Source organism: Ruditapes philippinarum, unplaced genomic scaffold, assembly GCF_026571515.1.
Source record: "Ruditapes philippinarum isolate M1 unplaced genomic scaffold, ASM2657151v2 ctg3236_1_1_1_1, whole genome shotgun sequence".
NCBI classification, from domain to species: Eukaryota; Metazoa; Mollusca; class Bivalvia; order Venerida; family Veneridae; genus Ruditapes; species Ruditapes philippinarum.
The window spans coordinates 33995-48851 of NW_026863247.1; the positions used below are offsets into that span (position 1 = coordinate 33995).

The following is a 14857-nucleotide window of genomic DNA, read 5'->3' on the forward strand; positions in this document are numbered from 1 at the left end:
CCTATCGGGGTTTAACGTTGAAAATAAGAATGAGTCGAGAAAAAAATGGCGGCCATTTTATTTCATTTTATTTAGGAAATAGACCATGTGACCTCTTAAAAAAAATACTGTTACCTATGTAACAGTACAAAATTCTTAGTCACGTGGTACACTTGCATTAACAGTAAAAATAACTCCCAGAGGCCTATTGGAAATTAGCATTACGAAAAAAGTGAGGGTTCATAATATATTAATTACACATGGGTTCGTGGGTAACAGTAAAAATATCATCCAGAGGAAAATACTGTTACCGATGGTAACAGTATTTTAACGAAGAATGATATTTTTACTGTTATACACAAACCCATGTGTTATTTATTTTATTAACCTGAACAAAAATACTGTAATGATCTGAAATGGTTAATTAAATATAACTGTAACAAACCAAGATTAACAATAACTAAACTGTCCATACCTTTTTAGTTTTAAGTGTACTTAACGCCTACTTGAAAAAAGTTTTCTTTATCTTTTATTCTTTAAGCAAGTAATGATATCTACAAATTATAAACATACAATGAACTATGTTTTATTTAGAAAACAAAACACTTACCCATTTACACGGTTATGATCTATGAATTCTGAAGAAAGTGAGACGGTCCCGTGCTGTTTATCAACGTTTACAATTTTACATAAAACTTCAATACTTTTAATTCATTTTTCAGTCTCAGCGTCCAAAATGGCCACAAATTAAAAATAAGTCGTTGCAGAATTATTTAAGTATATTTAAGAAAATTTAAAATTTACTTATAAAAGTGGTTACTTAAATAAAGTAACATTACCTGACAAACGTAAAAATCATGAAGATTTACGGGATGAAAACCAAAATTTACTTTTAGGCATTAACAGATGTGAAAAAGGCTTGATGGAACCCTCACGTAATTTATTCATTTTATGATAAATTCTATATCTAGCTTACTTGTTACAAGTCATTTTGATAGAAATTAAAATGCACTGAGATGATATTATAATACCCCCGCACAACGAATTGTAAGGGGGTATACTGGAATCAGCTTGTCCGTCCGGACGTCTCCTCGTGCGGCCTTCCATCGGTTTTTCCTTATCCGCTCAATAACTTAAAAATTCCTTCGACCCACAGTCTTCATATTTAGTAGTTAGATTGGTCATGAACAGTAAATGATCCCTATTGATTTTGAGATCACTGGATCAAAGGTGAAGGTCAAAGGGGCATTGACTTCTAAAAGCTTGTCCGCCCAATAACATAAGATCCATTTTACCCACAGTCTTCATATTTCTCCTCGTGCGGCCTTCCGTCGGTTTTTCCTTGTCCGCTCAATAACTTAAAAATTTCTTTGAACCACAGTCTTCATATTTAGTAGTTAGATTGGTCATGAACAGTAAATGATCCCTATTGATTTTGAGGTCACTGGGTCAAAGGTGAAGGTCAAAGGGGCATTGACTTCAGAAAGCTTGTCCGCCCAATAACATAAGATCCATTTTACCCACAGTCTTCATATTTAGTATGGAAAATAGGCATAATAAGCACATGATCGCTATTGATTTTGAGGTCACTCGGTCAAAGGTCAAAGTCACGGGTCTGGATTAAAAAAGCTTGTCCACCCAATAACTTAAAATTCCTTTGACCCACAGTCTTCATCTTTAGCAAAGAGATTAGTCATGATCAATAGATGAACCCTATTGATTTTGAGATCAGTGGGTCAAAGGTCAAGGTCACAAGGGCCATGACTTCAAAAAGCTTGTCCGGCTTATAACTTAAGATTCCTTTGACCAACAGTTTTCATATCTGATATTTAGATTGGTCATGATAAGTTGATGATCTCTATTGATTTTGAGGTCACCCGGTCAAAGGTCAATGTCACAGGGGCCTTGACTGGTATAAGCTTGCCAGCCAAATAACTTAAGATTCCTTTGACCAACAGTTTTCATATTTGGTATGAAGGTTAGTTATGATAAGTACATGACCCCTATTGATTTTTAGGTCACCAGGTTAAAGGTCAAGGTCACAGGGGCATTGACTTTAAAAGCTTGTCTGCCTAATAACTTAAGATTCCTTTGACCCACAGTCTTCATATCTGGCATGGAGGTTAGCTATGATTAATAGGTGACCCCTTTTGATTTTGAGGTCGCTTGGTTAAAGATAAAGGTCACAGGGGCCCCGACTAAACAAAAATGTTGCCCAAAAACTTAAAATCTTCATATTTGGCATAGAGGTTAATCATGATTAGTAGATGACCCCTATTGATTTTGAAGTCACTAGGTAAAAGGTCAAGATCACAGGGACTTTGACTTCAAAAAGACTGTCATCTCAATCATTCAACTTAAGAAACCTTTGACAAACAGTCTTCATATTTGGCATGTAGGTTGATAATGACCATATGCCCCTATTGATTTTGAAGTCAGTGGGTCAAAGGTCAAGGACAAAGAGGCTTTTAGATATTTCAAGTGGTAAAATAAATAAAACACTTAAAACACTTACCAATTAAGCAACAAACACATTATAAATGCCCGAACTTTTTTCTATGTTATACCCCCTGGCGTCCTTCCGTCCGTCTGTCTGTCAATCCGGGCGAACAACCAATGGTCTATGAGCTTCATTCCGTCCAATATTTTAGTTAAAAAAGAAGGAAATCCTGTAAACCGACTGGCTAATGTGGTAATTTTTCTGGTTTATGGGGGAAAATGCCACATACAGATAAAAGAAAAGCACATAAACCCCAAATGTTGACACGTCTGTCCGTCCGCCCGTTGCCAATTTGGTTTCCGGAGCATAACGTTAGTTTCATTTGGCCCACAATATTTAAACATCATAGGGTGATTGTCCGTAATGGGTAGAAAACTCCTATTGATTTTTTGGTCACAAGGTCAAAGATCAATGTCACTATTGCCTTAAAATCAATAAAAGATTCCGGAGCATAACTTAAGTTCCATTTCACCCACAATATCTAAACTTCATAGGATTATTGTCAATATTGGGTAGAAGATCCTTTTGATTTTGGGGTCAAAAGATCAAAGTTCAAGGTTACTATTACCTTAAAACTAAAAACAGTTTCAAGAGTATAAATTAAGTTCAACTTGGCCCTCAAAATTCACAACTTCAAAGGATAATTATCCATATTTGGTAGAAGATCCCAATTGATTTTGGGGTCAAAAGATCAAAGGTCAAGGTCACTATTACTTTAAAACTGAAAACACTTTCCGGGGCATAACTTATGTTCAATTTCGACCACAATATTCAAACTTCATAGGATGATTGTCCATATTGGGTAAAATATCCCTATTGATTTGGGTTCAACAGGTTAAAGGTCAAGGTAACTATTACCTTTAAACTGAAAACAGTTTCCGTAGAATAACGTAAGTTCAATTCGACCCACAATATTCAAACTTCATAGGGAGATTGTCAATATTGAGTAGAAGACCCCTATTAATTTTTAGGCCTCACAAGGTCAAAAGTCAAGGTCACTTTTACTTTAAAACTGGAGACAGTTTTTGGAGCATAACTTAAGTTCAATTCGGCCAACAATATTCAAACTTCATAGGATGTTTGTCCATATTGTGTAAAATATTCCTATTGATTTGGGTTCAACAGGTCAAAGGTCAAGGTAACTATTACCTTTAAACTGAAAACAGTTTCCGTAGAATAACGTTAGTTCAATTCGACCCACAATATTCAAACTTCATGGGAAGTTGTCAATATTGAGTAGAAGACCCCTATCATTTTTTGGCCTCACAAGGTCAAAAGTCAAGGTCACTTTTACTTTAAAACTGGAGACAGTTTCTGGAGCATAACTTAAGTTCAATTCGGCCAACAATATTCAAACTTCATAGTGTGATTGTCCATATTGGGTAAAAGACCCCTATTGATTTTTGGGTGAACAGGTCAAAGGTCAAGGTAACTATTACCTTTAAACTGAAAACAGTTTTCGTAGAATAACTTAAGTTCAATTCGGCCCACAATATTCAAACTTCATAGGGTGATTGTCAATATTAATTATTGGGTTACGAGGTCAAGGTCATTATAACCTTAAAACTGAAAACGGTTTTTGCTTAATAACTTAAGTATTAATCAACCTACAGCTGTAAACTTTTATAGGATGAAGAGCCATGTCAAATACATGACCCCTTTTGATTTTAGGTTCATAAGATTAAAGGTCAGAGTCACAATGACATTACCACTGAAATTTGTGTCTGTTTTTTCAGAGCATAAAAATTTCTTATAGGCTAAGATAGAATGATTGTCCTAATATTGAATTTAAGATTTCAAACCTAAATTGGGGTCACAAGATCAAAAGGTCGTATCAAATGACTTAATGTTTTTTAATAGTTTTACAACTGTCATAAACTTCAAATTAGGATAGACAATTATTTACGAAGATGCCCTAAAATAATTGCTTATAACTTATGTTATATACTGCGCGTTTGATACGTCGCTTTGCATTTGATTACAGATGCGTTTCTATAGTAAAAATATTTAGTTCGAGATGAAAAAGGAGGTCATCCTATTAAGCAGATTCAGTTCGACACCTTCAAAGTTGTACCAAAGTAGGGTTGGCCCAAAAGTGGCCTGTAAAGTAAATCGCACTTTGGGGTCGGATCCAATAGTGCGTTTTACCCCAAAGTGCGGTGTTACAGACCATAAAGAAGTACATATGGTGTTTTCATTAATATTTTGGATTTAACTGCTTGCTTTGTTGGCTTTTCAACGTTATTAAATTAAATTGAGTCTTCCCACGAATATATAAACGTTGAACACCTCATACTGTTACGTTAGGGGTTTATTTTGTAAAGTTTTTCTTTAAAATATTTTCTTCACAGGTTACGGAAATAAGAATTTTTGTAATGATTAATTTGTATAATTGTGGCAAACAAATGTCGTCCACAACAAACCACCACAGTCCTATGCAATATTATACAAATCTCAATTCTTTATTAATTTGTCAGTTTTAAAAACAAAGTCTTAGCATCATTTAAACTTGAAAGCAAATGTTAAAAAAAAATTTTTTGCTACGAAGACGATGCAAGCTTTATTATTTATTATAAGAAGGTGAACATTATTTGTTATTTTACTTTATACATATTTAGTTCCTTTCATTTTATTACAAGAGATGTACAATGTAAATTAATAGAAAAAGTATAAAAATAAGTTTTGAAAGAAAAAGGATGGGATCATAAATTCATAGAACATTAGTTATTCGGTTCGTCCCTGAAACAATAAAGACAAAATGATACATGTACTATAGATTACATAGAAATGGCATTAAATAATTCAACAAAGAATTTACAATTGCATTTGATATTGAAGCGCAAAAATCAAAAGCATTGAACAGATTCTAACGCAAACGTTCCGTTTGCATAATGTATCTTTGATCTTTTAAAAATAGTAATGAATTGCCTTCTTCGGAATAAGCAACATTACCAAAAAGAAGAGTACACGTATTAAGTGGTTGTAAAATACGAGAAGCATTAAATGTTGTATTTGTTGTGTTTATTTGTTATGATATATTCAAAATATCTGTTATATAATAGCGATTGATGTTTTTTTCTAGTACGGAACATTCGTATCCAAACAACATAATTATTTGGTACAACCACCAAGGGATAACCGAAGTACTTACACAGTATCGCTGATGGAAGAAAAGCTGAACACATCGTTTGATAATATTAAATTGTCAGGTAAGGTTTTAGTTGTATAACTCAGTCTTTAGTACCTTTATTCACATGTAAATAAATGACTCGAGTAAAGTTTCAATATTGATCAAATTTCATTTTTTATTATTCAATGGTTGCTGTGTAAATATGTTTTTTTCTTATCTGGCATTTTTGCGATTCTAAATTTAGCCTAGGTGTAGGTCGTTTGCTGTGTCCCATCATTAAATATTTCTTTACCTTCGATGCAATTAACTTTTTTTCTGATTAAAAACTTTAAACAAGATATAAATTAACGGACACAGGTTTTTCAAGTAATGTAAAAGTTCATATTGATTCCCTTTATTTTCTAAAATAAAATCGTTAGGAATATCAATAGTGAAGAAGATCTTTGAATTGCTAATTTGACCTGATATTGCTATTCTGTAAATACGCAATAGTAATGATATATAGTTATATAATGGTATATGGTCACATAATAGTTTATTACCCTTCCAGATTTTTTCCGCCTTTTTGATTGGATATTGATAACACGAAAGAAATTGATATATCTGAGCCAGACGGGTAATTTACACACTAAATTTCCCCGTTGGGTACCCAACGTTGTAAACAACATGCAAAGAGGTGATGCGCGTACGGTTTCATTTTAAACGGTGTAAATTTCGATTTAAAAATCACTTTTTAACTGTCAAATAATAAATATTTACCAAATTAGAGTAATGATACATATTACCATCAGTATCGAAAACAAATATAACCTTGTGAAAGCTTGATATTAATTACAAAAAAAAATGCGTTCAATAGAGCACTCCTTTTCTCTTGTTTACATTCGTTAGGTACGGGAAAAATACATCATGTACTTATGGGACGAAGAGGTAGCCTAAAGGGAATCTCATTTCGACGTTTCATTTGAAACAGCAATGATTTTTTAAAATATCGTCTAAACTCGGCAGGGGAAAGGTAACGGCTCGGGTGATTTGAAATCTTAACTGGTAGTATATCCACATATAACAATCCAAAACCAAAATAACATATAATATTAATGGTTATAGCCTGTTTACGGATAGTGATCCTGTTCAGACACCTTATAGCTTAATCAATCCATTTTTTCAGATGCTAAAATTACTGAAGGAAAGATGCAGAATCGCTCAGAGCAGACACTAAATACCAGAGAAAAGCGACAGGCGACCGACTACGAGATTGAAATTTTCTTCGTGATTGACTTTGCACTTTACAAATGGTATTTTTATTTAATTATTTTGATACACCCGCGTGATAAATGGGTCGTATTATAGCCCCCCCCCCCTCTGTGGGACATCCGTTTTTGTTCGGAGCATATCTTCTACGTCCATAAAGGAATCAAAATGAAACTTCATACAAATGTTCACCACTATAAAAAGCCGTGTCCCGTGCATGAACCAGATCTCTAGGTCAAAGGTCACACTTGGTGGTCGTAGAAAAACGTTTGTCCGGAGCAAAACATGCATGGAAGTACATGTATTTGAATATAACTTTGCACAAATGTTCACTATTGTAAGACGGATAGTCGCCTTGCAAATTTAGGTTCCTGAGGTCAAGTTCAAGGTCACACACAGTCGTCAAAACTCAGATAAAATATGAAAAAGTGTAATGGGACCATTTAGTCAGTATTTATTGAGGGATGGAAACGCAAATGGTCATTTTTATGACAACTGACGCAAAACATGCAAATTAGGTTAGTATTTGAAAGGCCAAGGTCACTTAAAATGATTGTCGATATCACTAAAGATAATAAAATATAAAGATCTTGTCAAGAGCAGATCTTTTACACATACCGCGGGATTCTAATGAAATTTCATACAAATGGTCACTACCATAAATACCGCGCCTCGTGCATAAAACAGGTCAAAAATCAAGGACAAACTTAGAGGTAATTGAAAAACACTTTTTTTCCAGAGCAAAACTTCTACACTCATAAAGGGGTTTCAATATTACTTTTCACAAATGTTCACTATTGCAAGGCGAAGTGTCGAATGCAATATAATGGTCCCTGCGGCCAAGGTCAATGTCACATATAGGGGTCAAATTTCAGATAAAAATATGAAAATGTGTATTTTGACCATTTAGTTACCATTTTTATTGAGGATTTGAAACACAAATGGTCATTTCCATGACTACTGGATGAAACATGTAATTTAGGTTAATATATGCAAGGTCAAGGTCACTAATGATGATTGTCCAGGTCACTAAAGATGATGAAATAATTATGGAGATGTTCGGCAGAGCATATCTCCTACATGTACGGAGGGATTCTAATGAAACTTCCTACAAATGTTTACATCTATAAGAAGCCGTCTCGTTTGTATAAACAAGGTTCGGCTTTAACTAACTTTCTCAAAGTCAAAATCTCAGCTCAAATCAGAGATTTTTTTTCAAATCAGAAATTAAGATTGAAATTGGTCTCAGTTTGGCTTAAACTAAAAATATTGAGAACAATCTAAACTATATATCTGAGATTTTTCTCAGATATATTGAGACCAAGCAACGGCTTTCACTTACGTTCTCAAAGTCAAAATCTCAGCTCAAATCTGAGATTTTTCTCAACTCAAACATTTAGATTGAGATTTTTTTCAGTTTGGCAATCACTTAAAAATATTAAGAAAATTCTCAACTCAAGATTTGAGAGTTTTCTCAGATATATTGAGACAAGGTTTGGCTGTCTTAGATTATGTCTCAGTGAAGCTTAATTATTTTTATCAAGGATATTTTTACTTTCTGCATGGTTATTTTTATAAATAAACATAATTTGACATTTTTTGACCAATAAAGTTCCTATTAATTTCAAATATAAAGTCATGTATTGACTGATTATTGTGGGTGACATCAGGCGCTCTAAATAATGACGTAATGAAATTATGAACAGAACAGAACAGAAACTTTATTTTCAGACTTGTACAAAATACTTCGTCTACACAATACAAACAATTAAATATATTTAAGTATAAGTCACATTACATAATAAAATCATAGTCAAATGTTAGCAAAGCATATGTTTTTATTGCTTAATTTATAATTCCGTTAATACAAAACATATCAAAATATTATCAAAGCAAAATGTTATCTATATTTAAAGTTAGACATTATGCAATCAATACTTATTTATCTACGCCATGTTACACAGAGGATTAACCGTGAATTCAACGATGTGTAACTGATATTCTCATAGCCAATGCTTCTCGAATATAACAAGCAAGGTTACGTAAAATAATCTTATTATCACTATCTAATAATTCTAAAAATTTATACATACTAGGTCTAACGTAGTAAAATTTCTTAATATATTTCTGTCTAAGGTCATTGTAACAAGTGCAAACCAAAACAAAGTGGTACTCATCTTCAATATCATGTAAGTATATACAAAAACGTTCATTTCTTGGTATCCTATTTGAACCATAACGACCAGACTGTATAAGTAACGGATGTGCTGATAATCTTTTTCTACTAATATAATGCCTAAGGCTACTAGGTAATAAATCCAGATATTTTTCATACTGGAACACATTTTTTATCTCCTTGTATAACAATAAAACAGGACTATTTACAATATCAGCATGCCAGCTTTGTACAAAGGAATCAATTAAACACTGTTTGAATTCTAGTAAAAACAAATTACTACATAAAACCTCTTGATTATGCCATACATACATAAAACCATACGACGATAATAAATCTTTAACACTTGAAAGCCAATTTTTCTTACCATTTATACAGTCTTCATAAGATATATTATAAATTTCTTTAAGAATGATATTGTCTGTTTGTAATAATTTAAGCCAAAACTTTACTATCCGTAAATATCTTGTAATGTATAAAGGATAACGAGCCAGTTCACCATAAACTGCCGCATTACATGTATTCATTTTTAACATTAAGTATTCCTTTACAAAACTTAAGATGAATTCAATTTCTTTTGACTTACTATTTCCCCAAATTTCCGAGGCATAACAAAGAATAGATCCGACAAACGCATCAAACAACTGACATAATATTTTGGGATTAAGTTTATGCTTTTTACAATTTATAAGTAGAACATTTAATGCTTTTAAGGCTTTTCCTATTATCTGTTCCTGATTTGAAACAAACGTACCCGTGTAATTAAAAACAACTCCAAGGTAATTAAAATTACTAACAATTTCGAGTTTTTCACCATTATACAAAAATTCCTCATTAGATAACAACCCACCACGTTTTATAAAAACCATTGCTTTAGTTTTATTAATATTAAGATTCAGACTCCATTTTTCACAATATGAATAGAGAAGATTTAAACTTTTGTTAATCTGTTCTGGTGAATCACCCAAAATTATCATGTTATCAGCAAAAAGTAGAAGCATAAGTATAATATCATTTAATTGAAGTCCACTGTTTATATCCTGCTCTAAGAATAACTCGACGTCATCAATAAACAGAGAAAACATTATCGGTGAAATTACCTCCCCTTGACGGAGACCTACAGCATATTAAAAAAAATCAGAATAACAATTACAATGTTATACACAAGATTTAACCTTATCGTACATATCTCTAACAATACGTAGTAATTTACCTCTAAAACCAATATTTTATAACTTGAGCCATAGGGCATTTCTGTAAATACTATCAAAGGCCTTTTTGAAATCCACAAATACACAGTATAGACGCTTTTTCTCATTTAGTTATTTTTGATTAACAGACAATAAAATATACAGGGCATCTACAGTTGAATTCCCTTTCCGAAAACCAAACTGTGCATCAGACAAGTTATTTTGTTCACAATAATCCATAATCCTTTTATCTAAAATCGTTGTAAATAATTTAGACAAGCAACTAACTAGAGTAATACCTCTATAGTTATTAACATTATTTACGTCTCCCTTTTAATGCAGTGGGATAATAACATCCCCAGTCCAGGATTCGGGGAAAAACCACTATCTAATATACAATTAAAAATATCGCAAATATGACAACCAAATATATCAATAGATTCAATGAAGTATTCATTTTAAAAGAAAATCATTCCCAGGAGATTTATTCCTTTTCAATGTTTTAACAGCCGCTGTAATTTCTTCAATAGTAAAATTCCTATCTAAAATTTCATCACCATTGTCAGTATTATTAAAATCATACATTGTTTCAAAATTTTCAGATTCATCATTTGTTGACTGAAAAATGTCGTTTCCAATAGACGAAAAGTATTCAAAAAATTCATCCACTGAAATATTATTCTTCGAACTAGTGTTATGTTTAAAATATTTCCAAAATTCTCTAGGATTGGAAAAACGTAACTTTTCGATTTAACGCCCCTTTAAAGCAATATGACGTCGACGTTTTAATCTAACAGTATGTTTATAATTGCCTTTTAAAAGACAAAGCTCATCCCTATTTTCATAACTTTTTACTCTGTTAAAGTTATGTAAAGCATTTAAATATGCATGTTTTGCCTGCACACATTCTTGGTCAAACCAAACCTTATTTTTATCATTAAATGTATTATAAAAATCAACACTATTATTTACACAATAAGATTTACAAAACAAAGGGCTAGCTACATCTTGTATCAGACAGGTAAAATCAGAAACTAGCGCATTAATAGATAATTTACTACAAATATCTACATTATTTAACAACGTATCAAAAACCGGCAGTTAAGTTATTAACTTTGCTCTGAACTCCTCCCTTTGGTTATTTGACCAAACATATTTGCAAAAGATTTCCTTGCATTGGTTTTTTTTCAATATTTTGTGATTTATTACAAAATAAATTAAAAGAATTAGGACAGTGGTCACTCCATACGGTATAATCATGAACTGTAAAATTACTAATTCTGGAAAAATTACAATTCAAAGTGAGTAAGTAGTCAATAACAGACGCCCCCTGTCTCGAAATAAACGTAAAATTACCGTTACGATCGTGATCTATTCGACCGTTAATAATACGTAAACCTGTACTTTTACAAAATTCAATTAAACGATGACCAAAAGTGTTACACGTATTGTGAAGTCAGGCCCGAAACAGGGGTACATCTGGGTCATACATGTCATAATCAATATCAATATTTAATGCATCACAAACAATGTAATCTTTTTTCGTACCAACTCTACTATTCCAGTCTCCAATTAAATACAGTTCTCCTTCCGTTTCAAATTCATACACATCGTTTTGAAAGACGTTAAACAAATCGACATCACATACATTGTACGCTGGTGAATCTTAACACCATAAATAAATTCCACGTATGTATATATCTCTTTCTAAAGTAAAAAAAAATGTTTATCAAGTTTAATCCATAAGATTGTATCAAAATGGTTACGCACTATTTCTATGCCAGTTTTTAACGATTCTCTATACAGTAAAACGATCCCACCACTACACCTTCTAGAGTTCCGGTGTTGAAATTTTCTAAAATAATTATATGATACATGACCACTTAGATTAATATTTGAATTCACATTTGCCCAGGTTTCATACAAAAAGATAATACCAAATTGTTTTAAGATGTTAATAAAGTCATCGTCTTCTATTTTCTCAGCAGTCAGACCATTAACATTCCAGGAGAGAATTCCAAGGTTATCCTCATCGAATCCCTATCTACCGGTCGTCTCGCTGTGCTTTACCATCAATATACAATGTATCGTAAGATAACCAGGCCCGTTGTCCCTTCGTCCTAGCCTCCTTCATTTTCGGGATTAACGCTCTTCTCTTATCAACCACCTCCTTTGGGAACTGCTCGTGAACAAAATAATTGGAATTGTCTAATGATTTCCAACTTTTACGGACCAGTTCTCTCTCATTAAACAAATTGAATTTTGCCACTTTTTTCTGTCCCTTCCTCTTTGCCTTTCGCCCATCCTATGCACTCTTTCAAATTTCAATTGAGCTACTAAATCACTAGCAATTTTCATCTTTTTCACAAGAAATCCCCGCAATACTAATTCTGTATCTTCACTTTCCCCTTGGCAAGCCTCCTCAATATTTCCAAACACCAAGTTATTTCTCATTGATTGAGATTGCACATAGGTTAAATCATCAGTCAACTGTTTACTTCTTGATTCTAATTGTTCTACTTTTGATGAAAATAACCCTAAGTTGTAGTCAGTGCTTTCCGCCTTCTCTTCAATTTCATGTATTTTATCCATAGCCTTTTTATTTTGGTCATTTATACAAGTCCATAATTTAGCCAAATCCTTTTCAAAATTACACACTTTTTTCTAATGACTTTAATGTACATAATTTATGTTTAACTGACTCAAGGCGATTATTAATTTTATTTAGAATCTCCAGTAAATCGGAATTTGAAGGGTTTATACTATCCATACCTGAATTGTTGTTTGCTACACTCACTTCATCCGTTTCAGAGCCTGAGTCTTTGCATGAATTCAAAAATGTTTCTAAGTTCAAAGTTGTATTTGTGGCAAAATTATCCTCTTTATCAAAAAGGACACAGTTGGTTTCCATGGTTACTAACCACAACTTCATCTGGGGTAGACGTTAATTGACCTGATTTTCGCTCACCGCCATTTTTCAAAGATCCATCACTGCACTTTCTTTTCTTTTTCTTATCCTTTTACCAGTCATAACTCACAAACAGATAATCCAAAAACATTAAGCACAAAATAATACATTATCCTAGCAACAAAAATAACAAGATTGTTTCATGAAGATAACTTTTAATCCATTTTTAATCCATTTTTTTCAGAGCGCACAAAACATGTCTAACCATTGATCACGTGACCTTTCATAACTATTATGGCGTCTCACTAAACATACTAAACATAATTTATTGATTTTTTTTACGTTTTCATTTAAAATACTGTTTGCAAAAATTATAAAGATCTACATTCATTCTTGATAAATTTTGTTCATTAGCATTCAAATATTAACATATTTGCTTCTTAGTGTTTTTTGTTGTTTTTTTTTTTTTATAAAACTTTAATCATTTACGTGATAAATATACAAAAAAAAAATCCCCGTTGCGTCATTTTACATTAAATAGCAACTGTTTACTTCGTAACAAGAAAAAACTCCATAGAAAAGTCTTAGAAGACCATCAACAATGCACTCTAAGATTGAAGTTTTAATATAACCGCTTATGTCTTGAGGAAAAAGAAGTCTCAGTTGAGAAAATTCTCAAATGTTGAGAAAAAGTTTAGTGAAAGTCAACTCCTCACAGCGTTACGTTACGCTTTGCTACTTTAATCACTGCCACCACTGAAACCTGACGATAGTTGTATCATGTGACAAAAACATAGCCAGTTTCAGAACGCCAAGGATCCCATATCCAACTGGCAGATTTACAATTACATCCTCACAAGATAAAATATGTTCAAAACACTCAATTTGTCTACACTTTTAAACATATGCCGAATCAAAATCTTTGCGAAATGTTAATCGTTCAATAACTGTCTACTTTCAGCCATTTTTTACTATACATACTGTGCCACAACAAAAATATTTTTCGTTATGTTTACAAAATAATTTTTATACGTAGGATATTTTTTTACATTTTTGTACATTAAGCATAACAATTTAATGAAAGAAAACTTAAATCAGATACAGTATTCTTTTCTAAAATTAAAAGTGAAAAATATATTCGGCTCTCTAACGTCACAATAGTCATACTAAAATATTTTATTTAATTTTGTTTCGCTTTTTTATCGTCATTTATCATTAATAATTTTTTTTCATTTCATTAAAATATTCACACACATGCAATTGCTTCTTGGTGTTTTTGTTGTTGAATGTTTTTTTTTTTTTTTCTGTTTTTTGTTTTGTTTTTTTACAAGAAAGTATAGATTAACTTATTTTAATAAATATACAACACATTTCCCTGTTGTGTCATCTTTCATCAAAACAACAACTATATACTTCATAACAAAAAGGAACAATCAATATATAAGTCATAGAGGCCCATCAACAATGCCTACTGAGAGTTTAATGAGAAAAAAATGTCTCAGTTGAGGAAATTCTCAAATGTTGAGAAAAAGTTTATTGAACGCCAACTTGAGAATTTTCTCAAGTGAGTAATAATCTCAGTCCATATTGAGACAATCTCAAATTGAGATTGATCAACTTAAGATTGTCCCAAATCTGATTGAGATTCTTACTCACCTGAGAAAAATCTCAAGTTGGCTTTCACTAAACTGTTTCTCAACATTTGAGAATTTTCTCTACTGGGACT

General features: G+C 32.2%; 1 protein-coding gene across 2 annotated transcripts in view; it reads left to right on the top strand.

Annotated features, from left to right (window-relative positions):
- Positions 1–14857, top strand: part of LOC132721582 (zinc metalloproteinase-disintegrin-like NaMP) — a 107947-nt gene that overhangs the window by 15186 nt on the left and 77904 nt on the right. For both annotated transcript variants that reach the window (XM_060705902.1, XM_060705903.1), the window contains exons 2-3: positions 5562–5688; positions 6775–6901. In XM_060705902.1, coding sequence (XP_060561885.1) covers positions 5562–5688; positions 6775–6901 — 254 coding nt within the window. The remainder of the gene's footprint in view (positions 1–5561; positions 5689–6774; positions 6902–14857) is intronic.